A 15,460-nucleotide genomic window follows, 5' to 3' on the forward strand; every position below is an offset into this window, starting at 1 on the left:
TTAGTCTAAATCACTTTACACATCTCCAGTAATTTTTTTTTTTTTTTAATTTGTTGGTCAGTGTTATTAGGACACTTGCTGTTTTCGAGAGGCATTTAAATCTGTCTCTGTCGTTGTTATTCTTGCTGGTGGCGATATGTGCAGCTTCCACAGTTTTTCTCATTTTCTTTTCAAAACCCTCGTGTAGAATTTCTGTGTTGTTCCAATCAGGTAAATGTTCACATTTGTCCAGGTGACGAACCAGGAAGTGAGATGTTCTATGTGCTCTGAGATCGTTTTTGTGCTCACTTAAGCGTTTATTGATCCCTCGACCTGACTCACCGAGGTATGATGACCCTTCCTCACATACCTTGACGGGTTCCCTCTCTGCACTCGACCATCCGTAGAACCCACTGCACTCGGATGGCCGAGTGCAGTGGGTTCGAATCCTGCATGCAACTGTCATAAAAATTATCGGATTGATGACGCTGCTATTAGCGAATTTCTCTTGTAGTTACAATGACGATAAGCGTGAAAGGGATTCGTTCCGGTCCTTACCCCTTACCACTGGTGAGCTGGTCCTTGACTAAAACAGGAATTCGGATCGCCGAAATAAGTGATCTTCCTTCCCTCGGGAATCAGTTCGATTCCAGGTTTCAAGGATTTTATAGCTTCTGTGGTGTAGTGGTCTAAGGCTCTGTTACGATAATCTACGGATGGCCGAGTGCAGTGGGTTCGAATCCTGCATGCAACTGTCATAAGAATTATCGGATTGATGACGCTGCTACTAGCGAATTTCTCTTGTAGTTACAATGACGATAAGCGTGAAAGGGATTCGTTCCAGTCCTTACCCCTTACCACTGGTGAGCTGGTCCTTGAGTAAAACAGGAATTCGGATCGCCGAAATAAGTGATCTTCCCTCCTTCGGGATTCAGTTCGATTCCAGGTTTCAAGGATTTTATAGCTTCTGTGGTGTAGTGGTCTAAGGCTCTGTTACGGTAATCTACGGATGGCCGAGTTCAGTGGGTTCGAATCCTGCATACAACTGTCATAAAAATTATACTGTATATATTATATATATTATGTAATATATATATATATATCTATATATTATATATATATATATATTATATATATTATGTATATATATTATATATATATATTATATATATATACATATATATATAATTATATATATATATACATATATATATTTTATATATATATATACATATTACATATATGTATATATATCATATATATATATATATACATATGTATATCAGTGTATTTTGGGAACAGGTTATCTTTTAAACATGTTTGAATACGACAGCATTCTGTAAGTTGTTAATTTTCTTTTTTGTGTTTTCTATTTTTCTAATTATATTCTTCCCTTGGATAGGGTGGGCATAAACCAATTCCTTATAATTCTCCCTTTTATTACACGACATTTTGTCTCTAAAAAGACATCTTCTGGTATTTCTGTTTTTAAAGATACAATAAATATTTATGATACTACAAGTTTGAATTACATTAATGGTTGGACATATACAAGATTATATTTAGGAATCAAACCTTAGAATAACAGTTATTGATTTTTTCACGATCCCAGACAGAATTTGATACATTAGGGAAAAAAAAAAAAATTGAGTTGCATCGAGTATTCACACTTTTCAGGACCAACAAGGACTATTTGAGAGGGCGAAATTGATAAGATGCTTCTTGTTTTGTTTTATTTCACTTGACTGAACAAATACTGGAATGGATTCTCATCACCAGTGTGAGCCACTAGGTCACATTTTTGAGACCTGTGTGGGTCCTCATATGCTTTGTGAGACTCCTTTTGTGAGAAAGCTGCATAACACAGATTGTAGTGAAAATAGTGTCCACAGGTACAGAGGCTCCAGTTCTCCTCCATTGGCTGAGACCATTATAGAGAGCTAAAAAAAAAAAAAAAAAAAAAAAAAAAAAAAAAAAAAGAGATAGACATCACAGAGATCATGGGGAGCTACCAGGTGAAACTCCTAACTAATCTAATATCAACATTAATAATTAGAAGGACAGACCCAAGCTGTTGAATAGGGAGAAATAAAAGAGGGGCCTAGGAAAAAATAATGGGACAACTACAAACTGGGGCGCAACTAGAAATAAACCAACCAAACTGTACTATGTGTCAAACCCAACTGGCTACAACTAAATTTAAACAGCAACCAGACAAGTGAACGGTTTTAAAGGTCTACTAAGAAGGTTCTCAAAGAGTTGGTGAATATTTGCTGGATGTATGGCTTAGTCATTTTTTTTTATCAAATAATGCAAAAATAGATCCTAGTTTTTATGCAATGTAATAAGAAAAAAAAGGACTATCACAATATCAGTAGTATATGAACTTTTCCTTTGCCTACTTTTGGCTTTTCCCATAAAGCTGTGATGTCAAGCTTGCTGTTTACATCCTGATGCTTGCCATGTGTATGCATTATAAAATGCCGTGCCGTGCTGCCAATTTGATAAGTGATCTGTCATATTTCATGTGTTAGCAAGGTAATATAAAGTATTTAGTTCGAAAATCGTTTACTGTGTCACCCCAAGTTGCAACAGTGATTCAACGAAACAAACATCAGGGCTGGAATCTTATCACAATGTACTGTGCTTCTTTGCTCCCAAGTCTCAGGACTTTTTTTAATGAAGTATAAAAATTATGGTTTAACAAATTCATTAACATTAGAGAACTTACCGGTCACAGTTTTCAACCTGGTTGGGTTCTCAAACAGTGGTATTTGAAATAAGAAGATTAATACCTTTGAGTGGTTGAACTTTCGAAGACGTAGGTCTCTTACCTTGACGTTTCTAGTCATGACGTCCATGAGGTACCAGAGCTCTGGCTAGTCTTTGACAACAGTTAGCGCAGACGGCGTATTCGGCGCGTCTCTTACGAATTCGTAATGCTAAAAAGGCCACGGGTTAATATTGACTTTTTAAGTAAATTCTCAAAAATTCAATCCCCGATTGATTAAACCAATATTTATTATATAAAAGGATATTTAACAAGTGAATAAAAGAGGAGGGGACTTAAATCGTATCTTGTTACGATAGGCGCAGTTCAAAGCTTCAGGAAATGCTCCCGATACAAAAGATGTAAACAACAACAACTTGAGGGAAAGTTTCCCGAACTAAAAGGTAGGCACTAATAAAGATTCCCAATAATAAGGAAGACGCCTATTCAAATAGGTAACAATTACCACAGAAGCAATGAAAGGAAGCCAAGTACACATGATTTAACTTCAAACATATCTTGATGTAATTTCAATATGGTAATTCAGGCACAAGGGGGGTGAATTCATATTGAGAATGGTAAAATGTATGCATGGTGATTGAAAATTATCATTATCAATTTTCCATTTTCAGACTACTACTTGCTGCACTTCATTTCAATGAAATTTCATGTAGAAAGCAGAAAAAAGAAAGAAAAATAGAGGTGCAATGGGCTATATCTTATTGCAAAGTCAAAACAGGTGTTGGGGTGCCAAAGAAGGTTGATCTAACATATGGTGAGTGTATGAAGCATTACTGTGCTACATATTGCATCCAAACTGTGAAACTGCATAGGACTTCCTACTGGAGCAATGTGATGAATTCAAAATACTTACCTAAAAATTTGGTATTGTTCTGATATGACAAACTAAATAAAATGAGCAAACCATAAACCTCCATTTTTTATTTACAGAATACAAATTTTACTTGGTGAATTACTGATTTTACATTCTGAATACCCATCATACAAACTTGGAACATATGCCAAACTTCAGTCTACTATGAAGGTTTCTGAACCAGTTCTGTCCTTCCTCAACAGACATTCACCTCTTCCCCAATGCCCCTTTTACCCCATCCATCCATCTCATCCTAGGTTGCCCTCTCATGTTCACTCCTTCTACCTCTGCCTTCCACACCTCTTTTATTAATCTTTCCTCAATCATTCTCTCCATGTGTCCAATCCATCCCAATACTCTTTCATCAACCCTATCTCCAAACTCCCTTTCCACCACTGTTCTCCTCCTCATTTCTCGTACTATTTAGCCTAGTAACCCTTATACTTCTTAGGCATTTCATTTCAAACTCATTCAAATTCCTTCTCTCTTCCTCTCTTATGTCCCATGTTTCTGCCCTGTACAGTGCTGTCAGCACAATCACTCCATCATACAATCTCCTTTTAGCATCCATTCCCAAATGTCTATTTCTCATTACACTTTTTAATCCCCCTAGGCATTTATTTGCTTCTCTCCACCTACACCCTCACTCCTCCCTTTCCAACTACATTCACACCCAAGTATCTAGAACTATCCACTTTCTCCAGTCTCCCTACCTTAATACTCACTTCCAGCCTGCTGCCACTCTCTCCCCTTGTACATCTCATCACCTTTTACCCACATTTATCTTCATCTTCTTTTGCACATCTTCCCAAACTGTCACTAATTTCTTCAATCCCTCTGATCCTGCCACAAGCAGTGTCATCAGTAAACAACAACTGACTTATTTCCCATTTTTCTCCATTTTCTTTAACCATCTCCAATCCCTCACCCACTACCCTTGCGTTCACCTCTTGCACCACCTAATCCATGTATAAATTGAACAGCCAGGGCAACATAACACATCCTTGATGAAGTCCCACCTTTACCTCAAACCACTCTCTCCATTTCTAATCCTAACTGACTGCTTTTAACAGCTTTCTTCCTATCCCATATACCTGTAAAACCTCCCACAGTGCCTTCCTGTCTTCCCTCCCATAAGCCTATTCCAGATCCATAAAAGCCCAAAATACATCCTTATCTGTTCCTATAGCTTTCTCACATATCTGTCTTACCACAAAAATCTGATCTACACAACCCATACCTGTCCTAAACCCACAATGTTCATCACCAATTACTCCCTCTGTTCCTCTCCTAATCCTCTCAATCAGCTATAGGCCTTCCCAACTTCACTTAAGAAGCTGATTCTTCTAAAACCTCTACACTCACACTTGTCCCCCTTTCCCTTGTTGAGTGGAACTATACAGGCACTCCTCCAGTCCTCTGGCACTCTACCCTCTCTTAAATAGACATTAAATAACCTCACATGCCATTGCATCATCATTGTACCTTCTTTTTTTTTAGACATTCTGCATGACGCCCATCCAACCTAGATGCATTACCAGCCAGTCCACCATCACTGTACCTCCTTTTTTCAGACATTCTGCATGGCATCCATCCAACCCAGGTGCCTTACCTGCTCTCATCATCTTAACAGCTGCCTTCACTTCATCTTTCCTTATTTCTCCTCCATTTTCCTCACTCATCATGGTCATTTTCTTAGTGCTTCCCACTGCAACTACCTTTCCCTCCCTATCCTCCTTCACATTTAGCAACTCCCTAAAATACTCTGCCCACCTTCCTCTCACTGCCTCCTCTTTCATTATCATCTCTCCATCCGCATCTTTTATCTTTTCTTCTCTACTTGATTTGCCTCCTCTTCCTCTTTTAATTTCTTTCCAAAACATTTTTTATTACTTTCAATATTTTCTGTCATACTCTTACCCCATTTCACATCTGCTCTCCTCTTTGCCTCCTTTATCTTATGCTTTACTTCTCATCTCTTTTCTTTGTACCTCTCATATCATTCCTCATCCTAATTTGTAACCAATCTATGAAAGCCTATTTCTTCTCTTCTTTCCCTCCTCATCCCACCACTCACTACCCTTCTTTCTATTGCCTCCCATCCTCCTTGTTCTACACACCACCTTTGCACACCTTATGACTCCCTCCTTGAACCATCACCATTCCTCCACTCCTAATTCTACTCTATCCTTCACTTCTTCCAACTCCTCTCTCAGCTTCTTCTTGTACTCCTTCTTCTTTTCTTTCTCATTTAAGCAGTTCACCCTAAGTACCTCCCTACCTTCTGCCCTTTTCCTCTTTCCCCACCTACTTTCCACTCTCAACTTACCTTCCACCAAAAAGTGATCTGATATTCCCCCACTCTCTCCCCTTAGAACATGTACATCCTTAACTCTTCCTACTCTACTCTTGGTTACCACTATATAGTCAATTAACACTCTATCTACCACCCTTTCATCCACCACCCTCTTCTTGGAACTCCATACTTCTCAATCACTCTGTCTATTGGTTCATTTCCTACCCTAGCATTAAGGTCTCCCAGTACAGCAACATTGGCATTTCTCCCTAATCCCTCTATACAGGTAAAACAAAGGGAATGCCATGCTGGACTCTAAGTGTGTAGGCATCGCTTTTGTAATTGCCTTTCTGCTGGCTTAATCCAAGCCATCGGAAGTGTGATCTTTTCATCATACAAATCATACAGGAATGGCTTCTCTCCAATGTCTATCCTCATATACCTTTGTGAGAGAAGTCTTATGTGAAAAACCAGAGTTAAAGAGATCACACTGAAAAAGCTTCTCTCATGTGGGAGTCTTCATATGCTGTGTGGGATAACTCTTTTGTGAAAAGGCAGTCACACAGGTCACACTAGAAAACTTCTATGTGGCTCCTCATATGCTTTGTGAGATAAATCTTACTTGAGTAAGCTGCATTGCACAGGTCACATTGGAAAGGCTTCTCTCCTGTGTGGGTCCTCATATGCCCTGTGAGACTATCCTTTACTGAGAAAGCAGAATCACACAGGTCACACTGGAAAGGCTTCTCTCCTGTGTGGGTCCTCATATGCTTTGTGAGAGTACTCTTTTGTGAGAAAGTAGAATCGCACAGGTCACACATGAATGGCTTCTCTCCTGTGTGGGTCCTCATATGCTTTCTGAGAGCACTCTTATGTGAGAAAGCAAAATCACACAAGTCACACTGGAAAGACTTCTCTCCTGTGTGGGTCCTCATATGCCTTGTGAAACCACCCTTTACAGAGAAAACAGAATCACACAGGTCACACTGGAAAGGCTTTTCTCCTGTGTGGGTCCTCATATGCTTTATTAGAGAATTCTTTTCTGAGAAAGTAGATTTGCACAAGTCACACTGAAAAGGCTTTTCTCCTGTGTGGGTCCTCATATGACTTACAAGACAACCCTTTCGTGAGAAAGCAGAACCACAAAGGTTACACTGGAAAGGCTTCTTTCCTGTGTGGGTCCTCCTATGCCTTGTGAGATCACCCTTTACTAAGAAAGCAGACTCACACAGTTTACACTTGAAAGGCTTCTCTCCTGTGTGGGTCCTCATATGCCTTGTGAGATCACCCTTTTGTGAAAAAGCAGAATCACACAGGTCACACTGGAAAGGCTTTTCTCCTGTGTGGGTCCTCATATGCTGTGTTAGAGATTTCTTTTCTAAGAATGCAGAATCACACAGGTCACACTGGAAATACTCTCCTGTGTGGGTCCTCATATGCATTGTAAGATAATGCTTTTGTGAGAAAGCAGAACCACACAGGTCACATTGGAAAGGCTTTTCTCCTGTGTGGGTCCTCATATGCTTTGTGAGATCACCCTTTTGTGAGAAAGCAGAACCACACAGGTCACATTGGAAAGGCTTCTCACCTGTGTGGGTCCTCATATGTTTTGTGAGATCACACTTTTTTGAGAAAGCAGAATCACACAGGCAACACTGGAAACGCTTCTCTCCTCTGTGGGTCATCATGTGATGTCTTACATGATTCATGATATAGCTGTGCCATAGATGTCACACCAGATCCTCTTCATTACGTGACACATATGGATTCTCTGGACAGCTCTTCCAAAGGAATGGTGATAGTTACCCTCTTCCTGGAAAATATATAATCATAAGATTAACATCTAACTCTTTGAAATTGCATAATACACTGTAATAGGATTGTGAGTGTTGTGTACACAAACCATTTGATATTCAAGTCTCTTTGTACCTAAACAGACCCTTTGTACCATAATGTAACATAAAATATGAATACTAACAGATATGGTACTATTACATACTGCATTCTACCTTTACATTAGAAATATGCTGAAAACCATCCAATAGCTACAAGCATACTCACACCACCACAACTGGAATGACTAAAATTTTGCTCTGGCTTCTTCATCATGTCATGAGATTTGGAAGTGGGAAACAGCCCAGATTGCCAAAGTAGTCATGTTTTAACATAATTCCAGAATATTCCATGTCTGAGCTCACAAGACCAGAATCTAAATATGACAAACTCTATGGGGGTTTATTCAGTTCATCTCATCAGACTCAAATAAGTAATGCAAGTCACATCCTTTCAGATACACTGGTAAATGGTGTACCTGTGTTATTATTTCTGAATAATGTAATAAATTAAATTGTAGGTGAAATTTCCATATTTTTTCTTGTCACATTAAGTAAAGTACCAGTTTGTCTAATAAAAAAGAATACTGGACATACCTACTAAAACAATCTCAACAATCATGATGTAATCAGGAAGGAACTGCTATCAAAGGTACAATCCCAGTAAATGTGGAAATAGCAAGAAGACAATGTATAATGCGAGAAAGAAAAATGAGAGTAGTGATAAAAGACAAACACTCAAAATGGGATGAAGTGATAAGCGGTGTTCCACAAGGAACAGTTCTGGCCCCAATAATGTTTGCTATATATATTAATGATATGGATGAAGAAATTGAAAGTTATATGAGCTTCTTTGCTGATAATGCAAAACTAATAAAAAAAAAAGTGAACACAGAAGAAGATTGTGAGTCACAACAGAGTGATCTAAATAAAGTATGGGAATGGAGTAGGAAGTGGGAGATGGAGTTCAACACTAAAAAGTGTAGTATAATGGAATTTGGAAAAAGCAAAAACAGAATAACAGGAGCATATAAATTGGGAGAAGGAATAAAAAAAGTAGGAAATGAGAAGGACCTGGGAGTCATTGTTATGAATAATATGTCACCTGAGAAACATAAATAAGATTCTTGGAGAAACTTATAATTTAATAAGAACAATCAAAGTGGCATTTACATACCTGGATGAAGAAATGGTGAAGAAAATCCTAATGACCCTGATAAGACCAAGATTGGAATATGCAGCAATGATGTGGTCACCAAGTACAAAAAAATGTATAAAAAAAAAATTGAAAGAATACAAAGAGCAATTACAAAATTGGCACCAACACTCTCAAAACTATCATATGAAGAGAGACTAGCAAAACTTGAACTACAGACACTAGAGCAAAGAAGAGAGGAGATTTGATAGCTATTTACAGAATCATGAAAGGCATAGAAATTATTGATAGAGAGAATCTGATCAAATGGGATGATAGAAATACAAGAGGACACAGAAAGACAGCTATAGAGGAGATCTGAAAAAGAACAGCTTTCCTCACAGTGTAATAGACAGTTGGAACAAGTTAGATGAGAAAGTGGTGTGTGCAAAACAATACTTGAATTTAAAAATAGTTTAGATAAAATGAGAAATGAAGACGGGACACCATGAGCATAGCTCCCCTTCCCGTAAAATACAACTAGGTAAACACAACTAGGTAAATACACACACACATTCCAATAACAAGGAATGTTATTGGAATGGATGAAAGATTTCTTGAACGGAAGAAAAATTAGGGTGGTACTTAGAGACAAGAACTCGACCTGGGAAGAGATGATAGGTGGGGTCCCACAAGGTTCTGTATTGGGGTTCCGATAATGTTTGCCATATATATAAATGACATGGATGAAGGTGTGGAATGTTATATGAACTTCTTTGCAGATGATACAAAACAACTAAAGAAAGTACAGACGAAGACTGTGAATCACTACAGAAAGACCTGGATAATGTCTGGGAATGGAGTCAAAAAGTGCGAAGTGAATTTCAACATCAGGAAATGTAGTATAATGGAATTTGGAAAAAGAAAAAATAGAATATAGGGATATAATAAAACTGGTACAAAGGAAGTTAAAAAAGTCAACTCGGAAAGGGACCTATGAGTATGTATCAGCAATGACCTGGCACCAGTCAAACATATCAACAAAATAGTCAGAGAATCTTTCAATTTACTAAGATCAATGAAATTGGCCTTTGACTACCTGGTTGAAGAAATGGTAAAGAAAATATTAGTTACATTGATAAGACCAAGATTGGAGTATGCTGCAACACTATGGACACCCAGTAATAAAAAGAACATAAAGAAATTAGAAAGAATTGAAAGAGCAACGACAAAGATGGCACCAACGCTCTCCAAATTTACATACGAACAAAGATTGGACAAATTCAAACTACTGTATTTTTCGAACCATAAGGCACTTCGTACCATAAGGCGCACCCGTAATTTGCTATTCCCCGTCCTAACATAAGGCGCGCCTGACCATCAGGCGCACCTGGTCTCGTCATTGGATAATCATGCATATGTGAGTGCATTCAGAACTGAACATTTTTGTTGTTGAATGAGGTAAATCGGTTGGGATTTAAGAAAAATACAAAAATAGATATATTTTTCTATTTTGGTCAATGAAATCAGACCACCTCCATGGACGGTCTGTCCTGCCAATACCCATAAAAAACAACATAAACACGTTATGGGAATTGTGGAGAATAAAACCAACATTAGCAGTTTTATTCCCAGAATTCTCTATTCACTTAAAAACACAAGATTACAAATGGAGGTAAATTTTCAGTTTTTGACCATGGGCACAATATAGCAATAGAAAATTAATTATCAATTTTGTAAATTATAATGTATCAACATATGCAATTTTGTGAGCGGAAATAAAAAACAAAAAAGGTGCTAAAACAGATTTCGTAAGTAACAAAGTCGTGTCGGACAAATGGTATGCCATGTTTATGATAGATGCCAACGTTGAAGAAATGAAAGGATAATAAATTCGTCTAACCTAACCTAACCTGTGATTAATAAATCATTACCTGCAAATTAAATGTCATCCAGCTCATCCTCGTTTTTGTTGTCGTGAGAGACGTTTGTGGGCTTTTCAACCACTCTCTCAGCTTGCGGGGTATACAAAGTTTTTGCAGCTTGAAGGAATGCATGTATCTCCGCTCCATAACATTCCTTCAAGAAAATGTACCTGACGAGGTACTGTCGGAAGTACCGAGGCCGTCAATTGACAGACAACAAGATGGCGTCCCGATCCTATGCTACCGACTTCGTTCATTAGCATATTTGCCGTAGCAAGGTATTTTTTATTTTCATTTCCGCCCACAAAATTGCATATTACATTGATACATTTTAAATTACAAAATTGATAATTAATTTTCTATTGCTATATTGCGCCTATGGCCAAAACTAAAAAAAATACCCAAATGAATACGGTCTGAATGGAGCGAGACTAGACCAATGCAAAATGGCTGTCTGTGTTGTGGATGCTATCATGTCATAGCCATGATACCATGAACGAATGCGGTGGCATGGACTGGAAAACTGTCAAAGTTTTCGTAATTTTCTTGTCAAAATACATACATCTTGGTTATAACTTGGTTGTAACTTTTGGCCTATGCACTGTCTTCGTCAGCAGGCTAGCTACGCAATGTGTCAAAATAGTACGTCACTGTCCGAGGCATTTTTTTGCACTGAAGCTACACATAAGGCACACCTCACTATAAAACGCACAACCCGATTTTGGCCGATTTTAAGGATTTTGCATACACCTTATGGTCCAAAAAATATGGTACCAACCCTAGAACAAAGAAGAGAAAGAGGAGATCTACTGACCACCTACAGAATTAATAAAGGGATGGAAGTCCTTGATAGAGATGATTTACTAAAGTGTGATAAAAGAAAAACAAGATGACACACAAAAAAAAATAAAAAGGGTAGTTACCGAAGAAATCTAGAAAAAAAAAAAAAAGCTTCCCACACAGAGTGGTAGATATCTGGAACAAACTGAATGAGGAAACAGTGAATATAGTGGTTATAAATGGAGCTCACAATACTCACAATGATAAGTGCTGGCCAACAATAAGGTTAAAGTTTGCAGCTGTGAGACTAGTGAATGACTTCATACTATAACATACCAAAATATTTGCCAGACTCAATTTTCTAAAAATCACTACCAACATTACAATTACTTTTTGTTACTTATATATGGGTTTTAAAATACTTAATGATAAGAGATAGAGTTAAGAATAGCAACACTGAGACCTGACCTGACCTAACCTATCCCCTTGGCCTTGGTAAATATAATTAAAGGTGTCCACTCATCTCAATTTTTCTTAAATAGGTATTGACACTACTATTAGTTTGTAGTACTTATATCTGGGGTTAACAATATGCAGAATGATATGAGCTAACCGACTATATAGGTAATTGCGGGTGCCAAGCTGGCAAACAACTTGATAAATACTTGCACATTTACTGATTAGGTTACCCCTGTTCAGAATGCCAATTACACTACCAAACGGTAAGTGAAGTGTAGCAAATGTCAAAAGTATATTCACAACGCATTCACTCAGCTACTTCACCAATATATGATTTAACTTACGAATTCAAGAAATGTACACTTTTGTAGCCTGTACAACACAGAGCCACGAAATCACCCTCTTCACATAGATGAAAGAGAGCAACTCATGGCGTCGCTGTCTATGACGTCATATGTAAATAAACATTGCCAGGAGCCTGAAGAATAATGGAGTGAAACATAAGTAGATGGTGGCAATAATGAATTGACGGCAGGGAAATTCTTATTCGAGAAAGCAAAGATAGATGTTAAACAGGAGACACTACACAAAATATGGAAAGCAAGAGAAAAGATGAAGGAGGCCCTCGGGCGGAATATAAACGTAGGAAACAAAACAAAAACATGTAGGATGAGATTATTCTCGCGTTCGGAGTATGAACGAAAGAAACAAAACACAAACGAAACTCTTTATAGTCAGTTAGGGTAAGAAATAAGTGCATATTCTCGCGGTCGGATATCCGGGTCCCCGACCTTGGCAACCAGGCCTCCATATTTGATTGGTGGAAAGCAACAACACATGTGAGAGGTGCTCTCAGTTAGATTTTAGTCGCAGGCTCTGTTAACATCATGCCCAAAAGTTGCTGAGTAATAGGATGTACCTCCAATGTAAAGAAGAACAATCACTTGAAGTTCTGTATGTTGCCACTAAGTGGAAATAGCCGTAGTGAGTGGCTAAAAGCTATCAACAGGTTAGCACTGAAGCCAGATGAGTCAGTGGATTAAGGAAAGTTATGGGAACCTAAATCAAATCATATATATGTTCACAGTCTGCATTTTATCACTCGTGATTTCATATTTATCATACGTCTATTGATATGCAGTAAATTGATCAACATTTCGTGTTAGTATCCATGTTATACATAGATCACGTTGGCACGTAGATCGCATACTAAAATATGTTTTATATATATATATATATATATATATATATATATATATATATATATATATATATATATATATATATATATACATATATATATATATATATATGGGGTGCACGGGATGAGATTGCGTAGGGGTAGCACTTTTGCAGAAAGGCTGACGCACCAGAAACTTCCTGGGTGGCTGGACTGCACTAGTCCCCATGTTCTCACCCAGCTCGCGTGTATGGCTCCTAGCAGGGCCCCGACGTGGGTAAGTGCCGCGCTGGGGTGAGTCGAAAAGTGTCGACCCCCCCACACACACACCACCACTACCACCACCACCTTCCACATCTGATGGTCACTTACAGCACAATTCACACGTAACATTCATTCACACAACAACGTTCATACACACAACTCATGATAGATAAAACATGCATTAAAAGTACATTAGGGGGGATTTACCTTCTTTTCACCAAAAGTTCCCCCCCCCCCAAAAAAAAAAAAAAAAAGTGCCGCCACAGGATGGTCGTCTGTGTACCTGGGTGAGGTGGAGGTGCTTCTCGGCAGCTGTGGTTGTAACTGAGCAGTCCTTTTTAAGATCCACTCTGCTCACCCTGCACTGGGAAGGGGCTGGAAAAGGTGCCCTAAACATAGTCCGCCTCAACCTTCCTGTCTAAGCCTACTGCAGCCAGAAGGACCACCATCCTTTGCGGTCGAAAAGAAAAATAATTCAACCTCAAGTTCGGTTCCTGGAATATCAGGACCCTTAACGACACCCCAAACTCTGACAGACCTGAGCGACGGACAGCAATCGTTGACCGTGAGTTCAGCAAACAAAGTATTGGTATAGCTACCCAAAGTGAGACCCGTCTAGCTGACGAGGGACAGCTGCGAGAGACTGGTGGTGGTGGTGGTAGTGGTGCTCGTGATATCGCGAATGTCCGCATTACTCGCTCGATGACCGATGCTGATGATTGCTGGACTGACTTATTCCTATTGCTGAAGCGGTTCTACCTGAGTCACAATGTGGCATCAGATCAAATAGAGGCACTGTCGACATGATCTTCAAAGCCCGGCAGCTGCAAGAGAAGGCTCGTAAACAGTATCAGCCACTCTACATGACGTTTTTCGATCTAACGAAGGCTTTCGACTCCGTCAATCGCAGCGTTCCCTGGAAGAGCCTGTCCCGTTTTGGATGCCCTGACAAATACATTAACATAGTGAGACTTTTCCACGATAATATGCAGGTTACCATCCTTTGGGGGAGGGGCGTCTAGGACAAAACCCCAGTGGACAAAACCCCAACGGATAAAAACCCAACCGACAAAACCCAGTCTGTCAAAACCCCCAAAACAAAAGAAAACTAAAATACCGTAATTGCAAGACATGTTTTATTGTTGTATAGATATTTACATGTAGCACAAATATGTTCACAGCAGTTGTTTTGTGATCTGCATTTTCTTCTGCATCCATCGTTCTTTATACTTTGATATAGCCTGATGTTGTACCCAAGGCCTCTCATTGTTTCTTCTAATGTCTTCCGACCGCTGTTTAAGTCCACACAAAGATTGCGTAGTCTGTCTTGCAGGCCTTTTGTGGTCCGCCGCACTTGCTTCTTCAGTCTCTGTCTAACTACATCATTTACCAAATGTGTAGAAACGATGCACACACCCTTCCGCAGCCTCTCGATTGCAGCCCATATGGTTGGATGGGAGTATCCAACTAACCGTTTGAATGCGCGATTCCAACTTTCACATAAATTGTTTGTGCGGTCTTCATTTTCTTTGGCAGCTCTGTGAACATTCCACTCCTCTGGGAGAAATAAAGGAGGGATTCTTCTCAGACAAAGTAGCCCGTTTCTGTTGGCAATTCGACAGACTGTACCTATAAACATGCGAATAAGAAAACAGTTTAGTTTGGGAACTAATTCAAAGATATCTCTATTTTGTTATATAGCACACACACATTACTCTAAATGATTTTCATACAATACCTGATATATAAGTTGCATCGAAATAATCTACCACTTCAAAATTGCCAGGTGTGTTGTCACGCAGGTAACCCATTCCTTCCTGGACCCGATCGAGAGGAAGGAAGGCCAATCCGTCGAGCATCCCGCAGAAATGCTTCACTTCGTCGTCATCCTTATACTGCTGAGTGAGACCGAGGCGTTGAATCTTACGCCATGTACTCTGACCAGGATGGAAAAAAACATCCTCGT

At 39.0% G+C, this 15,460-nt stretch overlaps 1 protein-coding gene across 3 annotated transcripts in view; it reads right to left on the reverse strand.

The window, feature by feature from the left end:
* LOC143030980 (uncharacterized) overlaps positions 1–12,723 on the reverse strand; it is a 63,602-nt gene extending 50,879 nt beyond the window's left edge. For 2 of the 3 annotated variants that reach the window (XM_076194289.1, XM_076194287.1), the window contains exon 1: positions 12,395–12,719. Coding sequence is in view for 1 of the 3 variants with exons in the window: in XM_076194290.1 (XP_076050405.1) it covers positions 6,492–7,628 (1,137 nt within the window). In the remaining 2 variants the exon portion in view is untranslated. Of the gene's footprint in view, positions 1–1,415; positions 7,733–12,394 lie in introns of those variants that run through there. The other variant, XM_076194290.1, reaches the window with a different exon arrangement.
* Between the last annotated feature and the right edge of the window lie 2,737 nt (positions 12,724–15,460).

The sequence above is a fragment of the Oratosquilla oratoria genome, chromosome 12 (assembly GCF_046742065.1).
Source record: "Oratosquilla oratoria isolate Oo_2021 chromosome 12, ASM4674206v1, whole genome shotgun sequence".
Lineage (NCBI taxonomy): Eukaryota > Metazoa > Arthropoda > Malacostraca > Stomatopoda > Squillidae > Oratosquilla > Oratosquilla oratoria.